This window comes from Myotis daubentonii, chromosome 15, assembly GCF_963259705.1.
Source record: "Myotis daubentonii chromosome 15, mMyoDau2.1, whole genome shotgun sequence".
NCBI classification, from domain to species: Eukaryota; Metazoa; Chordata; class Mammalia; order Chiroptera; family Vespertilionidae; genus Myotis; species Myotis daubentonii.
Genome location: NC_081854.1, coordinates 59,421,762 through 59,438,490, shown reverse-complemented (window position 1 = coordinate 59,438,490; position 16,729 = coordinate 59,421,762). Strand labels below are relative to the sequence as shown.

The following is a 16,729-nucleotide window of genomic DNA, read 5'->3' as shown; positions in this document are numbered from 1 at the left end:
AGGGCACATTCCCAGGTTTTGGGTTCATCAGTCCCAGGCCCTATGGGAAGCAACCAATCAATGCTTCTCTCTCTCTCTCCCTCTCCCTTCTTCTCTAAAATCAATAAAAACATTTTTTTGTAAAAAAAAAAAAAAAAAAAAAGATTGCATTCTAGAATACTCATGAAAAAAAAAACCTATGAAGCGACTAGCACATCTAGACATTAAAACACATTGGGTCTGTAATTAAAGCACTTTAGTAGTCAGAACTGGAATTAGAAAGTCCAGAAATAGATAAAGGTAACTTTTTAAAAAATAACGCATGACAACTTAAGCAATGTTAATTTCTTGTTGTCTTCTGATAATTGCACCGAGGCCATATAAGGTAATTTCCTTGGTTGGGAGGAATATGCACAAGTATTGAGAGGCCAAGTGGCATCCTCTGCAACCTACAGTCAGATGGTTCAGAGAAGAAAAGAATGGACCAAATGGGGCAAATTGTTTACATGTAGGCCATCCAGGAGACAGGTATGTGGGAATGTTTCCGCAACGTTTCTGTAAGTCTAAGTCAAAATGTTAATTACTATTTCATAACCGGAAAGGGGAAAAAGATTGCATCCTCCCCCTGATATCCAAAGTAGAGCTTTAGTTATTTGTAGCTGAGGTGCCGTTCAGACCTTTAGGAATAGGATTGCTGACAGGTTATCTGGATTGCAACTGGACATAGGTGATGAGCAGGGATTTCCGAGGTTCTCTGGGTCACAGCCCCTTTGAGGTCCTGGTCAGATCTGCAGATGGTATCTCTGTAGAAAAATGGACATCTACAGCGGTTTGGACATAACTTGCAGTAGGGATGTATGGTTTCCTGTGGTCCAAGGGCAACGGGAATAGCCTTGAGTTTCAGTGAGAGCCTTGTAGTGGGCCCTGACGAGATGTGACAGACACAGGACCTGTGACGTTCTTGTGATGCTGGGTCAATGAGACAGTCCTTCCATTAGGGCACTGAGCATTCTCTGCATGCCCCGCTCAGTGATCAGTGACTCCCAACCCCCAAACAGCCCATGAGACAGTCCGCATTCTCATCCATCTCATAGGATAATGGAGGCTGAAGGGAATCGGAGCACTCAGGCCTATGTCTGACACCCATGCCCGAGCTCATCACCCATCAAGAGTGCTTCTCCCCAAACCAGATTAATGAGACTCAATTGGGTGGGGCAGGTTGTAGGCGTTTCCTAGAACCCACAATTGGTTTGCCTGTCAACAAACCCTGACCTGTCCTTGATTCACCACACACAGCAAAGGCTAGAGATCACAGATTTAATGAGACAATGGCTGCAGCATCGTTCCAGCTGGGTGCCCCTCGTTGCTCCTCTGTAAGGTGCTGGCTGTGCAAACTGGTTCCTCTGTGGGTTCTTGTTAGAGTGCTGTGGACTCAGAAAGACCACATGTGATTCTGTTTGGAGACTCTGTCATCCAGAAGGGATAGGCGGGGAAGAGGTGTTAGGGCAGGAGGTAATTGAGGGAGCTAAAAAAATAAATTAAAAAAGCCAAATCTGTCCGACAAATGCCAGCATGCTAGCGTTACTTCTGGACACTGACCCTAACACATGAACGCAGGAATGGCTTCTGTCCCCAGACAGACGTGCAGCTGTGAAAAGGTGCAGATCCGAGCATCTGCCCTTAACCCCTGTACGCCGTAAGCATCTACAGACACAAGCGGCGGACCTTCCCCACACGCCACGCACGTCTATAAAGAATGTTTTCCCTAAGTGGCAGCTCTGACCAACTTTGAAATCATTTTTTTGTGAGAATTTTCAGCTGAAAATATCCAAGAACACTCAAATTGTAATATGTTTATTTTTATAATATTCATTGCAAATTGATTTTTTTAAATTCAAAATACTGTGGCGTGTGGGGCTGGTTTCCGTTTTGGACGCGTGGTAGTTAACTGGTTAAACCCTCTGCAACCCTACAAGAGAGGCAGGCTGAGGACCTGTTGTCGACCCCCTTCTCGCTGTCACAGAGGCAGGTCAGAGCAGACAGCAAGAGGATCGCCTAAAGCCGCCCCATGACAGTCTTCAGCACCCCTTGCGTCAGCCAATGGCCAACAAGCTGAGCTGACCCTTCTGCTGGCTGCAGCCTCTCCTCTTGGGCTTCCCAGTCAAAGGTGATGGGGAACCCAGTGGCTGTGTTCCCTGCCCACCACCACTACCTGAACGTGACAGCCAATCACAGTCCAGGGCAGGGCAGGAACGACTCTGCCCCCAGGCCGCCCCCTCAAAGGCAGGGTCTCTGATGCAGGAAACATCCCTGCAAATGTCGAGGTTGCCTGCAGCTCCCCCATGAAGAGCTGTGGGCCTCATCCTCCGTCCGGGGTCCTTGGTCAGATGGGGCGTCACGCACCTCGTGCTCATCTTCCTTCATGGACTCAAGGCTTCCTGCCTGAACTCACTGGAGCAAATATTCCCAGCGCTTGACCTCAGGGTCCCTAACAAGGCCCTGGCTGGTGGTCCTTGAGCTGTCCGGATCCTCCACAGGCACTGTAGCAGGACAGACCATCTCAGGGCAAATCTTGTCCCCAGAAATGCCACTCAAACCTCTGGAACCTCTCCCAGAGCCACACCTGGAGGCAGGACGCCCAGCCACCCAGCTCAGAGCACCAGAGTGAGCAGGGCTAGGCCAAGTCGGGAGCCACAGCTGGTCCCCCAGGGGAAAGAGCTCCATGGCCCCTTCCCTCCATGGTGCGTAGAAAGAACTGGTAACCCCTGGACTGGCCCTGTCGACCTCTAATCTATAGGAGAGAACCGTAGAGGCAGGGCCAGGCACTTGGGGGACACCTGTAAGAGCCTCAGCCAGGAACAGGCAGGAGACCCCAAAGAGACAAGGGTTGGGGGATGGGAGCCTCCAGGGAGATCCCAACCATCCACTACAGATGAGTCTCAGGCCAAGGCTGAGGGTGTGCAGCCGGCATCCTCAGGTCTTGTCAGCCACTCCCTGGAAGCCCTCCAGGGTTTTTAGGGTAGCCAAGACTCAGCAGCCTGGCTCCAAGGACATGTGGGGGCTCTTCACCATGGGGAAGACGGAAACCCTCCCCCACGCCCCTGACCATGGAGCCCTGCAGTGGTAGGGGGCACATTCTGGCCCTCACAGCAGCACACGCAGGAAACAGCCAGGCACAGCCCTGAGTCCCAGCAAGACCAGGGGCTGATGGTCTTTGTGGTGCTTTCACCCCCTGGCCCCTGGGTGAGGTCCAGGGGCTGCATCCCAGGGGTGTCCAGAGCACAAGAAACACCTTGACTTTGGCAATGACCAGTAGGGTGGGCTCCAGAAAGGCTTGGGAGGGGTGCCCGTGGCTCTAGGCATCCACGTCCGGACCAGGCTCCTGGAATAGAGACTGCTTCCGCAACATAAGCCGGGCACACTTGGGGCACGTGGTGGAGTTGTCATAGTAGCAATCCCTGGGGACAGTGACAGGCAGACAGGGTCAGACCCTGGGTACAGGGCAGGGCCTCTGCATAGAAGATGTTAGCAGTGAGTCCTCAAGCTTCCTAACCAGGCTTCCTCTATAGTTGGGGAAACTGAGGCAGTGTCTTCCAAAGGGCACAGCAGGGTTTGTACCACAAGTGCCTGCTGGGCCTGTGATTGGCACCTATCAATGTCTGACAAGGACAGTCTCTTTGAGTCTCGGTAACCCTACCTGCCCCATCACCACTGTGCACTCTGCCCCAGGCACTGTGGAGGCACAGGGGCCCGTGGGCTAAATTTCTGAAGGGGGCACGGCAGCATTTGACATGTCACACACCATGCAAACTGCTAGCTCTAGGGACTTCGCAGCTTCAACATGAACCCTTCCTGTGACAGCAACCCCAGTTCTCAAAGCTGTGACGTCAGCTGCTGCAATGACCAACGGCCAGGGGCAAGAAACACCCAGTGTGGGCAGAAGCGGGGGACGCTGTCCCATCTGAGGCCACTGTGAGAAGCTGTGCAGGGCCCAGCAGGCAGACTCCTATTATTAGTAATTATGCTTCTTAAACAGTTAAAGTACTTTCTTCCAATTTATGTGTATTATTTTCCCAAACATTCAGCAAGTCTTTAGTTCATAAATGCTTACGTTGTTTAACCTAAATACTTAATGAACAAAATGTTAGGTATTTCTTTCAGCCTAGAGAAGTTGGAAAAAATATCACTCGGACATTAGAAGTGCAGGAACTAGGCTTAGGACACCATGGCCTATGCTAACCCTGAGAGGCCCACCTCAGTCCTGGGGATAGGGAAGCAGGACAGCCGTGGGGCTCACACTGGGCCCTCCCCAGCCCCACAGGTGCTTGTCCCAGTGGATCTTGCGATTCAGGCACACACATCAGGGCCTAACTCCCTATCTCGGGATCAAGGCAAAGGGCTTTGAAAACCAGGCAGCAAAGACCAAGCCCCAAACATCTTCCCCCATCCCTCTCCCTGTGGCTGGGGGTGGGATGGGGCCACACCCACCTGTGGAAGACGGCGGAGCAGTCACTGCACACGGATGTGTGGCTGTCGAAGGGGAACAGCACGTCACCCTCTCTGCAGAGCTCACATACGAAACCCTTGGCCTGGCACCGCTGGGGGTGGGGGTGGAGGTGGGGGTGGGAGCAAGTCAGTGCTGCTCCAGAGGGCACCTGAAGCCAGGACGCACCACCCTCCCTGCCCTGGGGGCTGGACGAGGAGAGATGGCTGGTCCTCAGTGGAGCACCCACCTCACAATCCAGCTTGATGTGCTTGGCGAAGAGCGTGTGGGTCTCGGTGAGCGAGCAGCCCAGGCGGCCCGTGTGGGCATCCAGGAGGTCCTGGACTGAGTACATCTCATCGTTCTCCACAAAATGCTGCCGGTCCTGGAGCTACGGGGCCAGCAGCCATGACTCCAAGCCCCAGGAGGGCCCCTCCCCCTGCCCCCCCACCGTCTGGGTCCTGGGAGCTCATGGAAGAAACAGGCGTCGGCCCCTCCAGCCACACTGGCCACCTTGCTGCTGCCCACGCACCCCACCTCTGCCTGGCACACAGCTCTTTCTCCCGTCCTGACCCCAACATTCCCATCCCCTTCTCTGCCTCCTCTTGTCCACAGACCTCACCGACCTCATGAACAGCTAATTTTTCTTATCTTCCCCCCTGAAGGGCCCCCTCTGAGATGAGGCAAGGATCTTGTTCTGTTCACTGCGCCCCAGTATCTACAACAGTGTTTGCCCACAGCAGGCACTCAGTGACTATTGGCGGAACGAATAGGTCAGCCTTGAAAAGTGTGCTTCGTGGTCCACCCTGCCCAGCAGGCCTGTGCCTGGCCCGCGTCATGGAGAGTCATGCAGAGGCGGCAGGGACGCTGCCTGCTCCTCACAGCGCCCTACACACTGGTGTGATCAGAGAACATTTTGGGTAGAATGCCTGTTTGCTCATGACAGACCTGGTGTTGCCTGGGACAGTGTGGAAGACCCTCTGCTAGAGGCTGTTGTGCCAACACAAATTGCCGAGCCATCTGAAAAAGACCTGCACGTGACGGGTCCTCCTCTATCTGGCTGTTTCCCACCTGCCCTCACACCCCCCTGGGCGGGCGTCTCACCTGCAGGAGCAGACGCGCTTCCATGGCCTCCTTGCAGGTGATGAAGTATGGCTTCATGAGCAGGATGTCCTGGCGCAGCTTCTGTGGACAAGAGAGGCAGGTGGGCCCCGAGGCCAGGGCAGGGCTGCCCCTGGCACTTCTGTGTGGCGGTGGGGGCTGCCCTGGAGGGAGTCGTGTCACCTGACACCCCCCAGGAAGGGCCTTGTTGTGAGTGCTCCCACCAGGCTCAAGGGCAAAGCACAGCTTCTAGGCCAGCCAGAACGCTGAGGCTCCGTCACCCTGTGGCTCTACCCCCACATCCGAGAGGGATGCAGAGCCCTCCGCAGCCCAGGTGGCCTGGGCTCTGCCGGAGTCACCTGCCCTGTAAATGCAATCTGATCCTTTCTGACTACCTCTGGGCCTGGCACCACTGGGTGAGGGAGATGCCTGGCCCCTCTCCCGGCCGTCCCACCAGCCACGTCCCTCCTGACACTGGAGCTGGCTGGACTGACCAGATTGCCACATGTTTAAAAGGCACAAGGAATTAAAAGACGGAGGAGAAAAAATAAAAAGAATGTAATCTATATATATAAAAGCCTAAGTGACCGTTACAACTGAAACGACCAGTTGCTATGATGCACACTGACCACCAGGGGGCAGATGCTCAACACAGGAGCTGCTCCATGGTGGTCAGTGCGCTCCCACAGCCAACCTCCTCCCTGCCAGCAGGTCCCTCCCCACAGCCGGAAGGCCCTGACTGGCAGCTGGCAGCCAGCAGGCTCCAGTCGGCCTGGCCCAGAATGGGACTGGGTGCCACTGCCCCAATAGGCCCAGATCGCCAGCCAGGCCTAGAGACTCCACCCATGCACGAATTTCATGCACCAGGCCTCTAGTGTCTTAATAAGGTATAGTGATTATATTCAAACAATCTTTTGGTATATTGGGTGAAAGAAATATGTCATTCAAAATAACTTTACTGGCTTCTTCTTACTTTTTTAATGTGGCTACTAGACATTTTCAAATTTCCTCTGGGCCTAGAGGACAGCTGATGGGCCAGTAACCTCAGCAGGTGTGTCTCTCCTCTGCTCCCACAACACAGGTAGCCGCCTCCGCCCCCCTCACCCGGATCTCCACCAGCTCCTCCACGTAGTTGAACAGCAGAGGGTTGATCTCCCGAAGCCTGAGCACTGGCCGTGACACCATCAGCGCCAAATAACGCAGGCTGCAGCGGGACACCTGGGGGAACGTCAGGGAGTGGCCCCTCCAGCACACACTGGCCCCCCAGGCCCAGCCAGGCCCCCACCGCCAGGCAGCACCTGACCACGCCCCCATCCCGACGACCACGCCCCAGCCCACCTCCCCCCAGGCCTCCTGGAGGCCCCCCCGCACACACCCCAGGGCCTCACCCCAGCCCTCCCACCCTCACCTTGCGTGGCTCGAAGTCCCAGTTGTGCACCACGCGCGCCGGGATGACAGCCAGGTCGTTCCAGTGGCAGTGGCTGCAGTAGTACTGGCCCGTGTAGTCACACTGCCGCGCCTCGCTGGGCACACCCCCTGCAGAGGGGTAGGTTGTTACCAAGTCCCGGCTACTTTTAGGGTCCCAGCCACACGCATGCGCACAGGGCTTCTGCCGCACAGGGCGCTGGTCCCATGGTCCAGCTAAACCCACGACACACAGGAGAAAGAGCCGTGGGACATCAGGCAGCTCAGGGTGTCTCACTGCCCTCAATTTTCTCACCAGTAAAATGGGACAATAACAGGAGTGCCCGCCAGGACTGCTGAGGGGACCCAGTGAGTTAACATTGCTGTCTCCAAGCCTGACAGTGCGAGCCGACCATGGGCTTTCTGTGACAACAGGGCTGCACACGGGGGCTGAGCACAGGCCCAGCAGCCGCACGGTACTCCTAGGCGACCCGGGCTGGAGCCCGTCTGCCTGCACCACGTGGAAAGGTGCCATAGCAGCCCCGGGTCGCTTCCCCGGGAGAGAGAGACGGCAGCTGCAGGAGCCATGCTGGCCTTAGCCACCTGATGTATCCAGTGCTCTCATCCAGATGTTGGCCTGTAACCCTGCCCAGGACAGCTGCCTCCACCTGCCCCTTCCTGGGCACTCACGCAGAGAGATGGGCGCGCGGCACTCGGCACACCGGTAGTCCTGGCTGTCCAGCCCCGCCTCTGGGCAGATGTTGAGCTCGTACTCGGCTTGGTGGCTGACTTTGGAACGCACGCAGGGCTTGGAGATGAGGTTCAAGCACTTGCTGTGACAGCGATAATAACACCCTGGGGGTGGAGGGCCAGGGATACGCCTCTTAGAGGTCGGGGGGATCCCGCGGCCCAGGCTGACCTTCAGCCGCCAGGAGCCCCAGAGGGGCTACTCAGATTCCCAGGCCAATCCAAGAGCTTCTCACTGCAGGTCCCTGGGCCTGAAGGAGTGTGCACTCTGCCCCTGAACTCCGATTTGAACCTGCCATTCCCACCTGGACGCCTAAAGGGCTTTACACCCACTCTGAGTGGAACTCTGGCTCTCCTTCACCAAACCCACCCCAGGGTTCCCATCTCAGACCTCAGAAACCCCATCCTTCCACCTGCTGAGAGTGAAAACTATGAAGCCAACGGTTCTCTCACGCACCCATTTCTAGTCCTTCAGCTTGTTCTTCTAGTGACCACTTCTCACCCCCAACCGCCCCACCCTGGTCAGAGTGCCAACCGCCTCCCCCTCCACCTTGCATCCCTCCTTTAGTCCATGCTCAGCTCAGCAGCCAGAGTGACCCTGTTACAACTTAAGTGTGTGCAGCACCTGCTGAGGCCACAGCTCACTCGGGCCCACAACCTCTGTGCCCACATCGACCACACCTCCCCTCAGACACAATGCTGCAGCCACGCTGCTCTCTGCTCTTCACTGCAGACACCACACACACAGACCACCTCCTGGCAGGAACCTTCTTCCCCAGACATGTACCTGGCTTGTCCCTGACCTCCCAGTTTTTGCTTAAATGTCACATGATGCCTTTTCATTCCACCCTTATTCATGCCCAGGGCTCCGTGAACACCAAGTACATGGTTGAGAATCTGAGTACTAGATACAGCAGCAGGCCTGCGGGGTCTCTGCCCTGCCCCGGGGACCTGGCTGCCCACCCAGAGGAGCCGGTCTGGGTCCCTGCCCACCTGTACAGGTGTACCAGGTCTGAATGAGCCCCCAGATGATGGTGTTACATTTGTCGCACGTCTGCTTGACACTCTTGCTCTTCTCCTTGTAGAAGCGATGCTCCAGGAGGACTCGGATGTTGGGCTCATCTTCATTGGGGTCCTGGAGAGAGGCCAGGGAGGGGTCACAGGTGAACCGGGGGTCACAGGTCACCCCTTGACTTACTTCTTCCAGGCATCTCTTGTAACAGATTGAGTTTCTCCCAATGTCACCACTTTTCTCTTTAGCAATGGAACACCCCTGTGATCAGTCAGGCCTGGACCACCTTTTCAGCACCCCTTGCACCTGGGTGCTGCACCTAGGGCCAAGGATATGCGAGCAGGAGGGACATGACCCTCTCTGCCCTTCCTCCCTTCTTTTCTGCTGACTCAGTGCAGCCCAGATGGGAGCGTAGCCACCCAGGGCTGTCAGAGCAACAGGAAGGGAGGACCTGGGGTCCCCATCACCATTACCTGCCACGGGGCCTGGACCACCTATGGCATTTCTAGAGTAAAATGACACATCTAAGTCCTTTAAGCTGCTGTATTTTGGCATCTTTGTTACCACAGCCTTATCTACATCCTAATGAGTACAGCACTTTCCAAATTCCCAGGGACTCATGGGCCAGTGCAGCCAAGCCAGAGGCACAGATCCAGGATGACATTATAGAGATGTGGTTTTGGGCTGCCAGGGCCCATCACCCCGACCTTCAGGAAGCCCCACCTCCCAACCTGAGTCCTGTGGTTCAAGGGGGGACTTACTTCACCCGCTTGCGACAGTGGGTGGACACATGACCCAGGACTGGCCACTTAAGATCAGGCTGATGGAGAAGGCGTCTGCCCATGGACTGAGAGCCCATCTCTCCACCTGCCTCTCTGGCTGGCCTCCGCCTCAGCCCCGGCCTCCAGACTTCCACTCAGTCCCAGCTGCCTCCCCGGTGGGCTGGCCCGGCACCTGCCTTCAGTTCCTGGAGCTTCAGCCGCAGGTGGATGAGCCGCACGACGGCGTCCTTCTGCCGCTCTGACTGCTCCGGCAGCTCCAGGATCACCTGCTTGCACTCCTCGATGGCCTGCCGCAGCTGCTGGATGTCAGAGGCCAGGAACAGACCCTGGGGGGACACACCGGCCGCACGGCCACTCACGGTCTCCCGTCCACGCCAGACCCATCCTCATGGACAGTTAGGCCCAGAGCAGACCTGGCGCAAGGCCCAGGGAAGGTAGCAGCCCAGGCAGGAACCACCCCACACCACCTGCCCCCCAGCTGCACTGCCTACCCACAGGCCTCTGAAGACCTCATTCAGGATGTTTTTCAAAACACAACTTCCTAAATTTCTAAAGAAATTTGCTCGCTTTTCTGGCCATGTTATTTCTCTAAAGCTGGGGAAACGACACTCGCCTGTCATCAAGGAGAGGAAGTGGCCTCTGGCTTAATCGCCAGGCCCAGAGACGGCTCAGTCCCCCCCCCCCCCCAAGTCCAGCACCTCACAGTGACCAAGCAAACCACACAACAAAATCTACAACAGACAAGAGTGGCCGTCCCAGCTGGGTGGCTGGTGGGGGTTGTGGGCAGGGAGTTTCCCTCTCTTCCTGCCTCCCGCTCCCCCCCTCCCCCTGCAGCATGCCCGCGGAACCCCAGATGAAGTCAGTCCTCACATTTGCTTCACAAGAAGCCAAAGTGTAGGGAGAGGAACAGCCCTACACGAGAACAGCAGCCCCCAAACCCATTTCCCAGGTCCAGCCCTTGAATTGGTTCTGCTGATGGGTGTTAGGTGTACGTGTGCCTCAGATTTAAAGAACCTTAGCTGAGATGCACCTGACCCCTCTGCCTGAGGGTCAGGGGACAAGAAAATATCTGGCTCCTTACGCCTTGGGTGCTCACCAGTGGATCCCCCGCTCCCCCCCGGCCCCGCCCCCCCCCCCCCGCCCCCACACACAGACCCTGGACCTTACCACAGGGCGGGAGAAGTGGTCCTCAGACAGACCGAGATCCATCACACGCTCGGCACAGTGGAACTCCGGCTCCCCAGGGGCCAGCACAGGCAGGGTCTCTGGAGTGAGCGTGTGCAGGTGTGGAAGGCAACAGAGAGAAGTCAGTCTGCCTTTTCCCAGGGGAAAGCTGGGTAGCTGGGGGTCAGAAGGGCCCCTGAGACTCAGGGAGCCCACCGGAGGTGCTGAGGGGAGCCTAGCCCGGTCCCATTTGCAAAGGGACGTGTGGAGAGAAGGAAGCTCCGGGGGAAAGCCGGCACCCCCCACCACAGGAACCAGGAAGGGCGGGTGGGTGCTGCTGTGAGGGTCACATGGCCCACCCGCCCCCGGCACCCACCTTCTGAAGCGACGTCTGGGGCCTCCTCGCCAGCCCTCTGCTCATGCTGCCCGGCCCTGAGCTGCTTGTTGAAGGGGTTGAGGTGGGCCTGCCGGAACCGGGCCAACTTCTCATCATATTCCATAGCATCCCACCTGCAGGGCAGGGCAAGGAGGGGCAGAGGTGAGCAGACAGCGTCCAGCTCACCCGTCCCGCCCCTCTCTGCATTTCGGGGTTTCGGGGGGATGCCTGGTCTCACTCACTCTCCATGGGGGTCCGGCTGGAGGCCCACACACCGCAGCCTCCACCCCCACTAGTCCCCAAACCAGCTCAGCCCCTCACCCAGGCCTCCTGGTGGCCCCTCAGGAGTGATGACATCCAACACTCACAGGCAGGGACAGAAGGAGGACTTGACCTATCCCAGGGTGCCCTGCAGGACAGCCTCCCAGCACAGGGTCCGCGGGTCCCAGGTTCCTCATTTAGTTCTAGTCCAGCCCCGCCCTCACTGCCCACTGAGGGCTCACTGCCCCCATGACACCCACACACCCACCAGGACTCAGTTCCTCACTCCTGGCCCACAAACAAGTACTCCTTCCCCATCAGACCACCCCAAATCACAGCCCGACCACAACTCAGTGATGACCGCCAGAGCGCGGTCCTGGAAACCCTGGAGCCAATGCCAGGCCCAGGCCATCGCTGCCACCTGCACGAGACCTTGGGCAGGGCCCTTCCCGTGGCCTGGGCTCCTGCGGACACTCCCCGTGGCCTGCGTCAGTGACCTCATACCTTGGGATCCCAGGAAAGAGGCAGGAAGAGCCTATGTCACTGCCTGTACTGCTTCCCCTCCTGAGGGCTCAGCAAACTGCAGACAGGGCTGCTGCTGGCTCCCACAGAGGCAGGGGCTGTGGCTGGGGGCAGTTTACATCCCGGTCCCCACACCTAACTGGCTGGGCCACATTCCTTAGCCTCCAGGGAGAAAGGGATCTATAGGAAGTAGGGTGTTTGAAAAGAAAGGATTTGTACTAAGTGCCTGGGTGTGGGTTATGCTTTCTCTACATGTTTACAGTCAGAGGTAATTCCTATCAAAGACAATCCGCCCTGGCCTGTTTGGCTCAGTGGATAGAGCATCAGCCTGAAGACTGTAGGATCCCGGGTTCAAGTCCAGTCAGGGCACATGCCCAGGCTGTGGGCTCGATCCCCAGTAGGGGGTGTGTAGGAGGCAGCTGATCAATGATTCCTTCTAATCACTGATGTTTCTATCTCTCTCTCCCTCTCAATTCCTCTTTGAAATCAATTAAAAAAAAAAAATATATATATATATATATATATATTTTTTTTTTTTTTAAAGACAATCCCGTGATTCTTACCTGCTCTCCCCCAAGAAAGAGAACTGAGCACAGAGGAACAGCTCTACCCAGGGTCACCCCCACCTTGCCCACTGCACCGTGAGGAACCCCCACCCCCTCTGGGACCTGTTCTCCTGTCCGACCTCTGGTGGAAAGTGGGCTGGCAGCTCCAGTCGGGCAGAGCCTAGCACCACGGACTCTCCGCCCCCAGGTCAGGACAGGGGAGGCCCAGGCGCATGGGCTCAAGCCCCCTCTTATTACCTGACGGCTTTAAGCTGCTCACACAGGGTGTTTAGACCCTGATGCCCAGTGACCCCCCCCTCATGGCAGGTGCCAGTGTCCTGGGAAGTACCCTAACCCTCCTTCCTTGGTGAGGAGTCTTTGCTGGAACAGACTCCATTCAGGCCCTGGACCTTCTCCCAGCCCATCTGTGCCTTCCTGGTGAAATCAGCTTTAGCAAATATCCTGCTGTTAGTCAGTCATTTTGGCAAGAGTCCCTCCCTCACCCTCATCCTGATTGGGTTCCTCGTTCCTCTCCCGCCCCTGCCCCCGCCTCAGCTTTCAGAGATGTTAGGTCTGTTTAGCCAGAATCCCCTGCACACTTGACGTTACCGCTTAGCAGTTTTCCATCCACTGACCCCATCCTGCCCCTGGCTATAAATCCAGTGGCCAATGCTGTATTCAGAGTTCATTCCATACAGAGGTTTCTATCCCCTATTGCCATCCTCCTGAATAAAATCCGTTTTTACTGCTTTAGCAACAGCACAGGTCTGGTTTTATGTTGATAGTGAGGAGCCCTAGTGTGTTTTTTAATTTTTTTTATTTGTATTGATTTCAGAGAGGAAGGGAGAGAACCATCAATGATGAAAGAGAATCACTGATCAGCTGCTTCCTGCACGCCCCACACTGGGGATCGAGGCCACAACCCAGGCATGTGCTCTGACCGGAATCGAACCTGGGACCCTTCAGTCTACCGGCTGACGCTCTATCCACTGAGCCAAACTGACTCGGGTGGGAACCCTGGTTTTCATCTTATCGCATGATTTCCCATCAGCTAGATGTTGTCATGTGACCATGTTCTGACCAATAGGATGTAAACAGAAAGCTCTCCTGAGACTTCTGGGAATTGTTCTTAAAAGGAGGGGTGCCCCTCTCCATCTCTTCCTGCCTCTTGCTGTCTGGGATGCAGATGTGAGGGGTGGAGCTGGAACAGCCACTTGGGTTGTGACATAGAAGCCCTGTGTTGCTCACCCTGGGTCTTGCTTAAAATGAGAAAGAAAGAAACCTGTTTCAAGCACTGATATTGGGAGGGGGAGTTCTGTCTTTTGTGGCCAGAACAGATCCTAACCTATCACCCCAGCATCCTCCTGGAAATCACAGAAATTGGCCTTATCCAGATCCCAGCTCTGTGAGCGCCTCACTGTGTGTCCTTGGGCAAATGCCTAAACCTTCTGTGGATGAAAGGGGCCACATGCTGACCTGACAAGCTCAGGGGAGGCCTGCATGGCGGTCTTGCAAACTCAGAGACCTAAAGTAACCACAAAGGATGGTCTGAAATTCAACTTTAATTAAAAGCAGTGATGGTGGGCAGTTACGTCCTAGGCCGGTATCTTCACTGACAAGGTCAACCTTTACCTTAACTGAGCCTATCTGTCTTTTTGCATCTATGATAACATACCCTTGAAATGTCTGGGTGGGTAACTTGTGACTTCCCTGTATCTGGAGCCCCTGGGGCACAAGCAGGTGTGCTGGGCCCAGGACAGATGCAGCAGATTCTTTCATTTATCATGTTAATTGTTCCTGCACCCACCTAAGTATGTGTCCATCATTTTACTTTTTATCCAATCCCAGGGGTTTCCCTGCTTTGCTTATCCCTCCTCCTTAATCTATCACCAATGAATTTCATGTAACCCACCTTTGTCCCTCCTTTGATTGGAATGTATAAATACGGATGTAACCCCACCATTCTCCGGAGCATTATCTCAATCAATCCGTTTAGGTTCTGCTTCCCGGCATATGTTGACAGTTTGGCTCCAATAAACTCACAAAGATTCTTTACAGGTGTCAATGGTTTTTTTACGTTAACACTTCCTTTGCTTCCAAGTTCTCATGCTTTAAATGGGGATAATAATGGTGCCAACTGTATGGTGTTATTGTTACGATTACATCAATTAAATCCAGTTCTGAGCACCCTGGTCAGCACATAGTAGGCATCCCGTAGATACTGGGTAAAACTCATCACGGCTACTACTATTATCGAGAAGCAGACAGACCTGACTGACACCCTGCCTCTCCCAGTGATGAGCTATGTGACCCCATTTTCTTGTCATAAATGAGGGAGCTGCCTACCTCCCGGGTGGGTGGGAGGACTGAGCACTTGTACATGGCGGTGAAGTGCTGTCCAGAGTTGCTGCTGATCAGACGGACACTGCCATCACGTGCTGACAGCCCGCCCCAGGGTCTCTGCCTGGAATCCTCACAGCATCTAAAATATGGCCAGAGGAGCCCTGGCCATGGGTCAGGGCACGTGCCAGGAGGCAGCAGATCAATATTTTTCTCTCTCTCTCTACCGCTCGCTCCCTTCCTCTCTCTCTAAAAACAACAACAAAAACATATGTAAAAATCTATGGCGAGAGGAATCAGAGGCAGGAACAACTCAGCTCTGCCCAGCAGCTCTCGTTGGCTGCCAGCTAGCTCCCCTGCAAAAAGCTCTCTCACTCACCTCCGTGGGCGGTGCCAGCCCCAGGCCTGGCACAGAGGCCTGGATACATGAGCGGAGTGACCTCACCTCTCGGCCTCCATTGCCCTCCTGACAAGTTGGAGAATCATCTTTTCCTCTGGGCGGCCAGGGGTGGACAGATGCTGTTCTCACACAGGGGCCCAGGCATACCAGCTACCCCCACTGCCCACCAGGGTCACCCCACAGAGTCCAGGCCTCCCAGAGGAACAGTCCAGAAGGCAGAGACTGGGAGGAATAAAGAAAACCGGCCACCGGAGAGCGCCCCTCCGTGGGGGCAGAGGGCTCCCTGACTAGCAGTGAAAGGAAACCCAGGGATACCGCCCAGGGCTCCCGGGAGCTGGGGGGAGGGGGGGGGCGGCTGAGACTCAGACGCCCTCACCGTGACTGGACATGTCCTGCCTGTGGCTGGAACACCAGGCCCTCATCACCCCCGCCCCCCCCCCCCCCCAAGGTCCCCAGCATTCCTCCTGGAGAGGCAGGCTCCCCGTCCATCCCATCTGCTCACACCTTGAAGGAGGCTGCCAGCAGCAGCAGGAGGAGCAGCAGGGAGCAGCCGCAGGTCACTGTCCCTTTAAGGATTGTTTGTCCCCGAAGCCCGGTGGGGTGGCCACCCCCCAATGGTACCTCCTCCACTTTCCCTCCAAACAACGGGCATCCGCTCGGGGACCCGCACTGCCAGCGCCCAGGGGGGCAGGTCTGTTTCCTGTCACCGCCCCACCCATCTGACAGGCGAGGAAACTGAGGCTCGGAGTGGCCCGGCCTCCGCGGCGGGTGGCACCGCCATGCGGGTCCCTGAGGCCTTACGGGTCCCGCGGACCGCGAGTGCTGACAGCCGGAAGCAGTGACAGTGGGGAGGGCACCCCCGTCTGGAGGGCTAACCCCGCCCGGCGGGTGAGGGACAGCCGAGCACCAACACGCCCCGCGCCCGGTGAGGACCGGAAGGCAGGCGCCCCGACCCGGCGGGTCTGAGCCCTCCCGGGCACCCCGATCCCGCACCCCTGCGCCCTCGATGACCGCGTCGGGGAGAGGGTGCCCCAGCTCCGAGCGCGGCAGGCCGAGTGGGCCCCGAGGGCCGGGAGCCCCGGGTCCCTCCACCACCGGCACCCCCCGCCCGCCCCGACCCTCCCGGGCTCCCCCTCCGCCGCTCACCTGACCGCCGCCGCCCCGGCTACATCGTGTCCCGCCCGCCGCCCTCCGCGCTACATTGTATCCGGCCGCCGCCCGCTGCTGCCGCCTGCGGCCCGGAGGCTCATGGCACGCGCGCCCGCCCTCGCCGCGTCCCGGGGAAATGGTGATATTTGATCTCGCCGGTTGGCGATGGTGTGGCCAGGCGAGGGTGGGGAGGAGCTGCATTAGTCTAATCCATACTTTTGAAAAAACTGGTGCTTTTTCTTTTTGTTAAACCCCAGGGGTTGAGAGGGAGGAAGAAGGAATAGGGAATGAGGGGCAAGCAGCTCCCTGCGCGCCGGTCCACCTGCCGACCGGACCCTAGGTGGTGTTCAGAGCCGTCGACCTACCCGTTTTACAGAGAAGGAAACTGGGGCTCGGGAGGATGGAGGGGGTGGTGCAGAAGCCAGTGTTCCCCGCCCTGCTTGTTTCTCTCCGTAACCCTCATC

At 56.7% G+C, this 16,729-nt stretch overlaps 1 protein-coding gene across 9 annotated transcripts; it reads right to left on the bottom strand.

The window, feature by feature from the left end:
- Positions 1 to 218: 218 nt before the first annotated feature.
- Positions 219 to 16,393, bottom strand: DEF8 (differentially expressed in FDCP 8 homolog). Of its 9 annotated transcripts, none has more exons than XM_059668197.1 (12): positions 16,263 to 16,393; positions 11,049 to 11,182; positions 10,676 to 10,773; positions 9,685 to 9,834; positions 8,708 to 8,849; positions 7,658 to 7,822; positions 6,972 to 7,099; positions 6,668 to 6,781; positions 5,567 to 5,647; positions 4,713 to 4,853; positions 4,468 to 4,577; positions 219 to 782 (listed from the first exon to the last, which is right to left on the bottom strand). In XM_059668197.1, the coding sequence occupies exons 2-12, from the start codon at positions 11,170 to 11,172 to the stop codon at positions 659 to 661; spliced, it is 1,377 nt and encodes a 458-aa protein (XP_059524180.1). In that variant the 5' UTR covers positions 11,173 to 11,182; positions 16,263 to 16,393; the 3' UTR covers positions 219 to 658. The 9 variants fall into 9 exon arrangements, 7 of the variants coding, with proteins under 7 accessions (XP_059524180.1, XP_059524181.1, XP_059524177.1 ...); XM_059668198.1 differs by lacking the exon at positions 16,263 to 16,393 and adding an exon at positions 11,814 to 12,011; XM_059668194.1 differs by lacking the exon at positions 16,263 to 16,393 and having other exon boundaries at positions 219 to 542; positions 657 to 782; positions 10,676 to 10,849.
- Between the last annotated feature and the right edge of the window lie 336 nt (positions 16,394 to 16,729).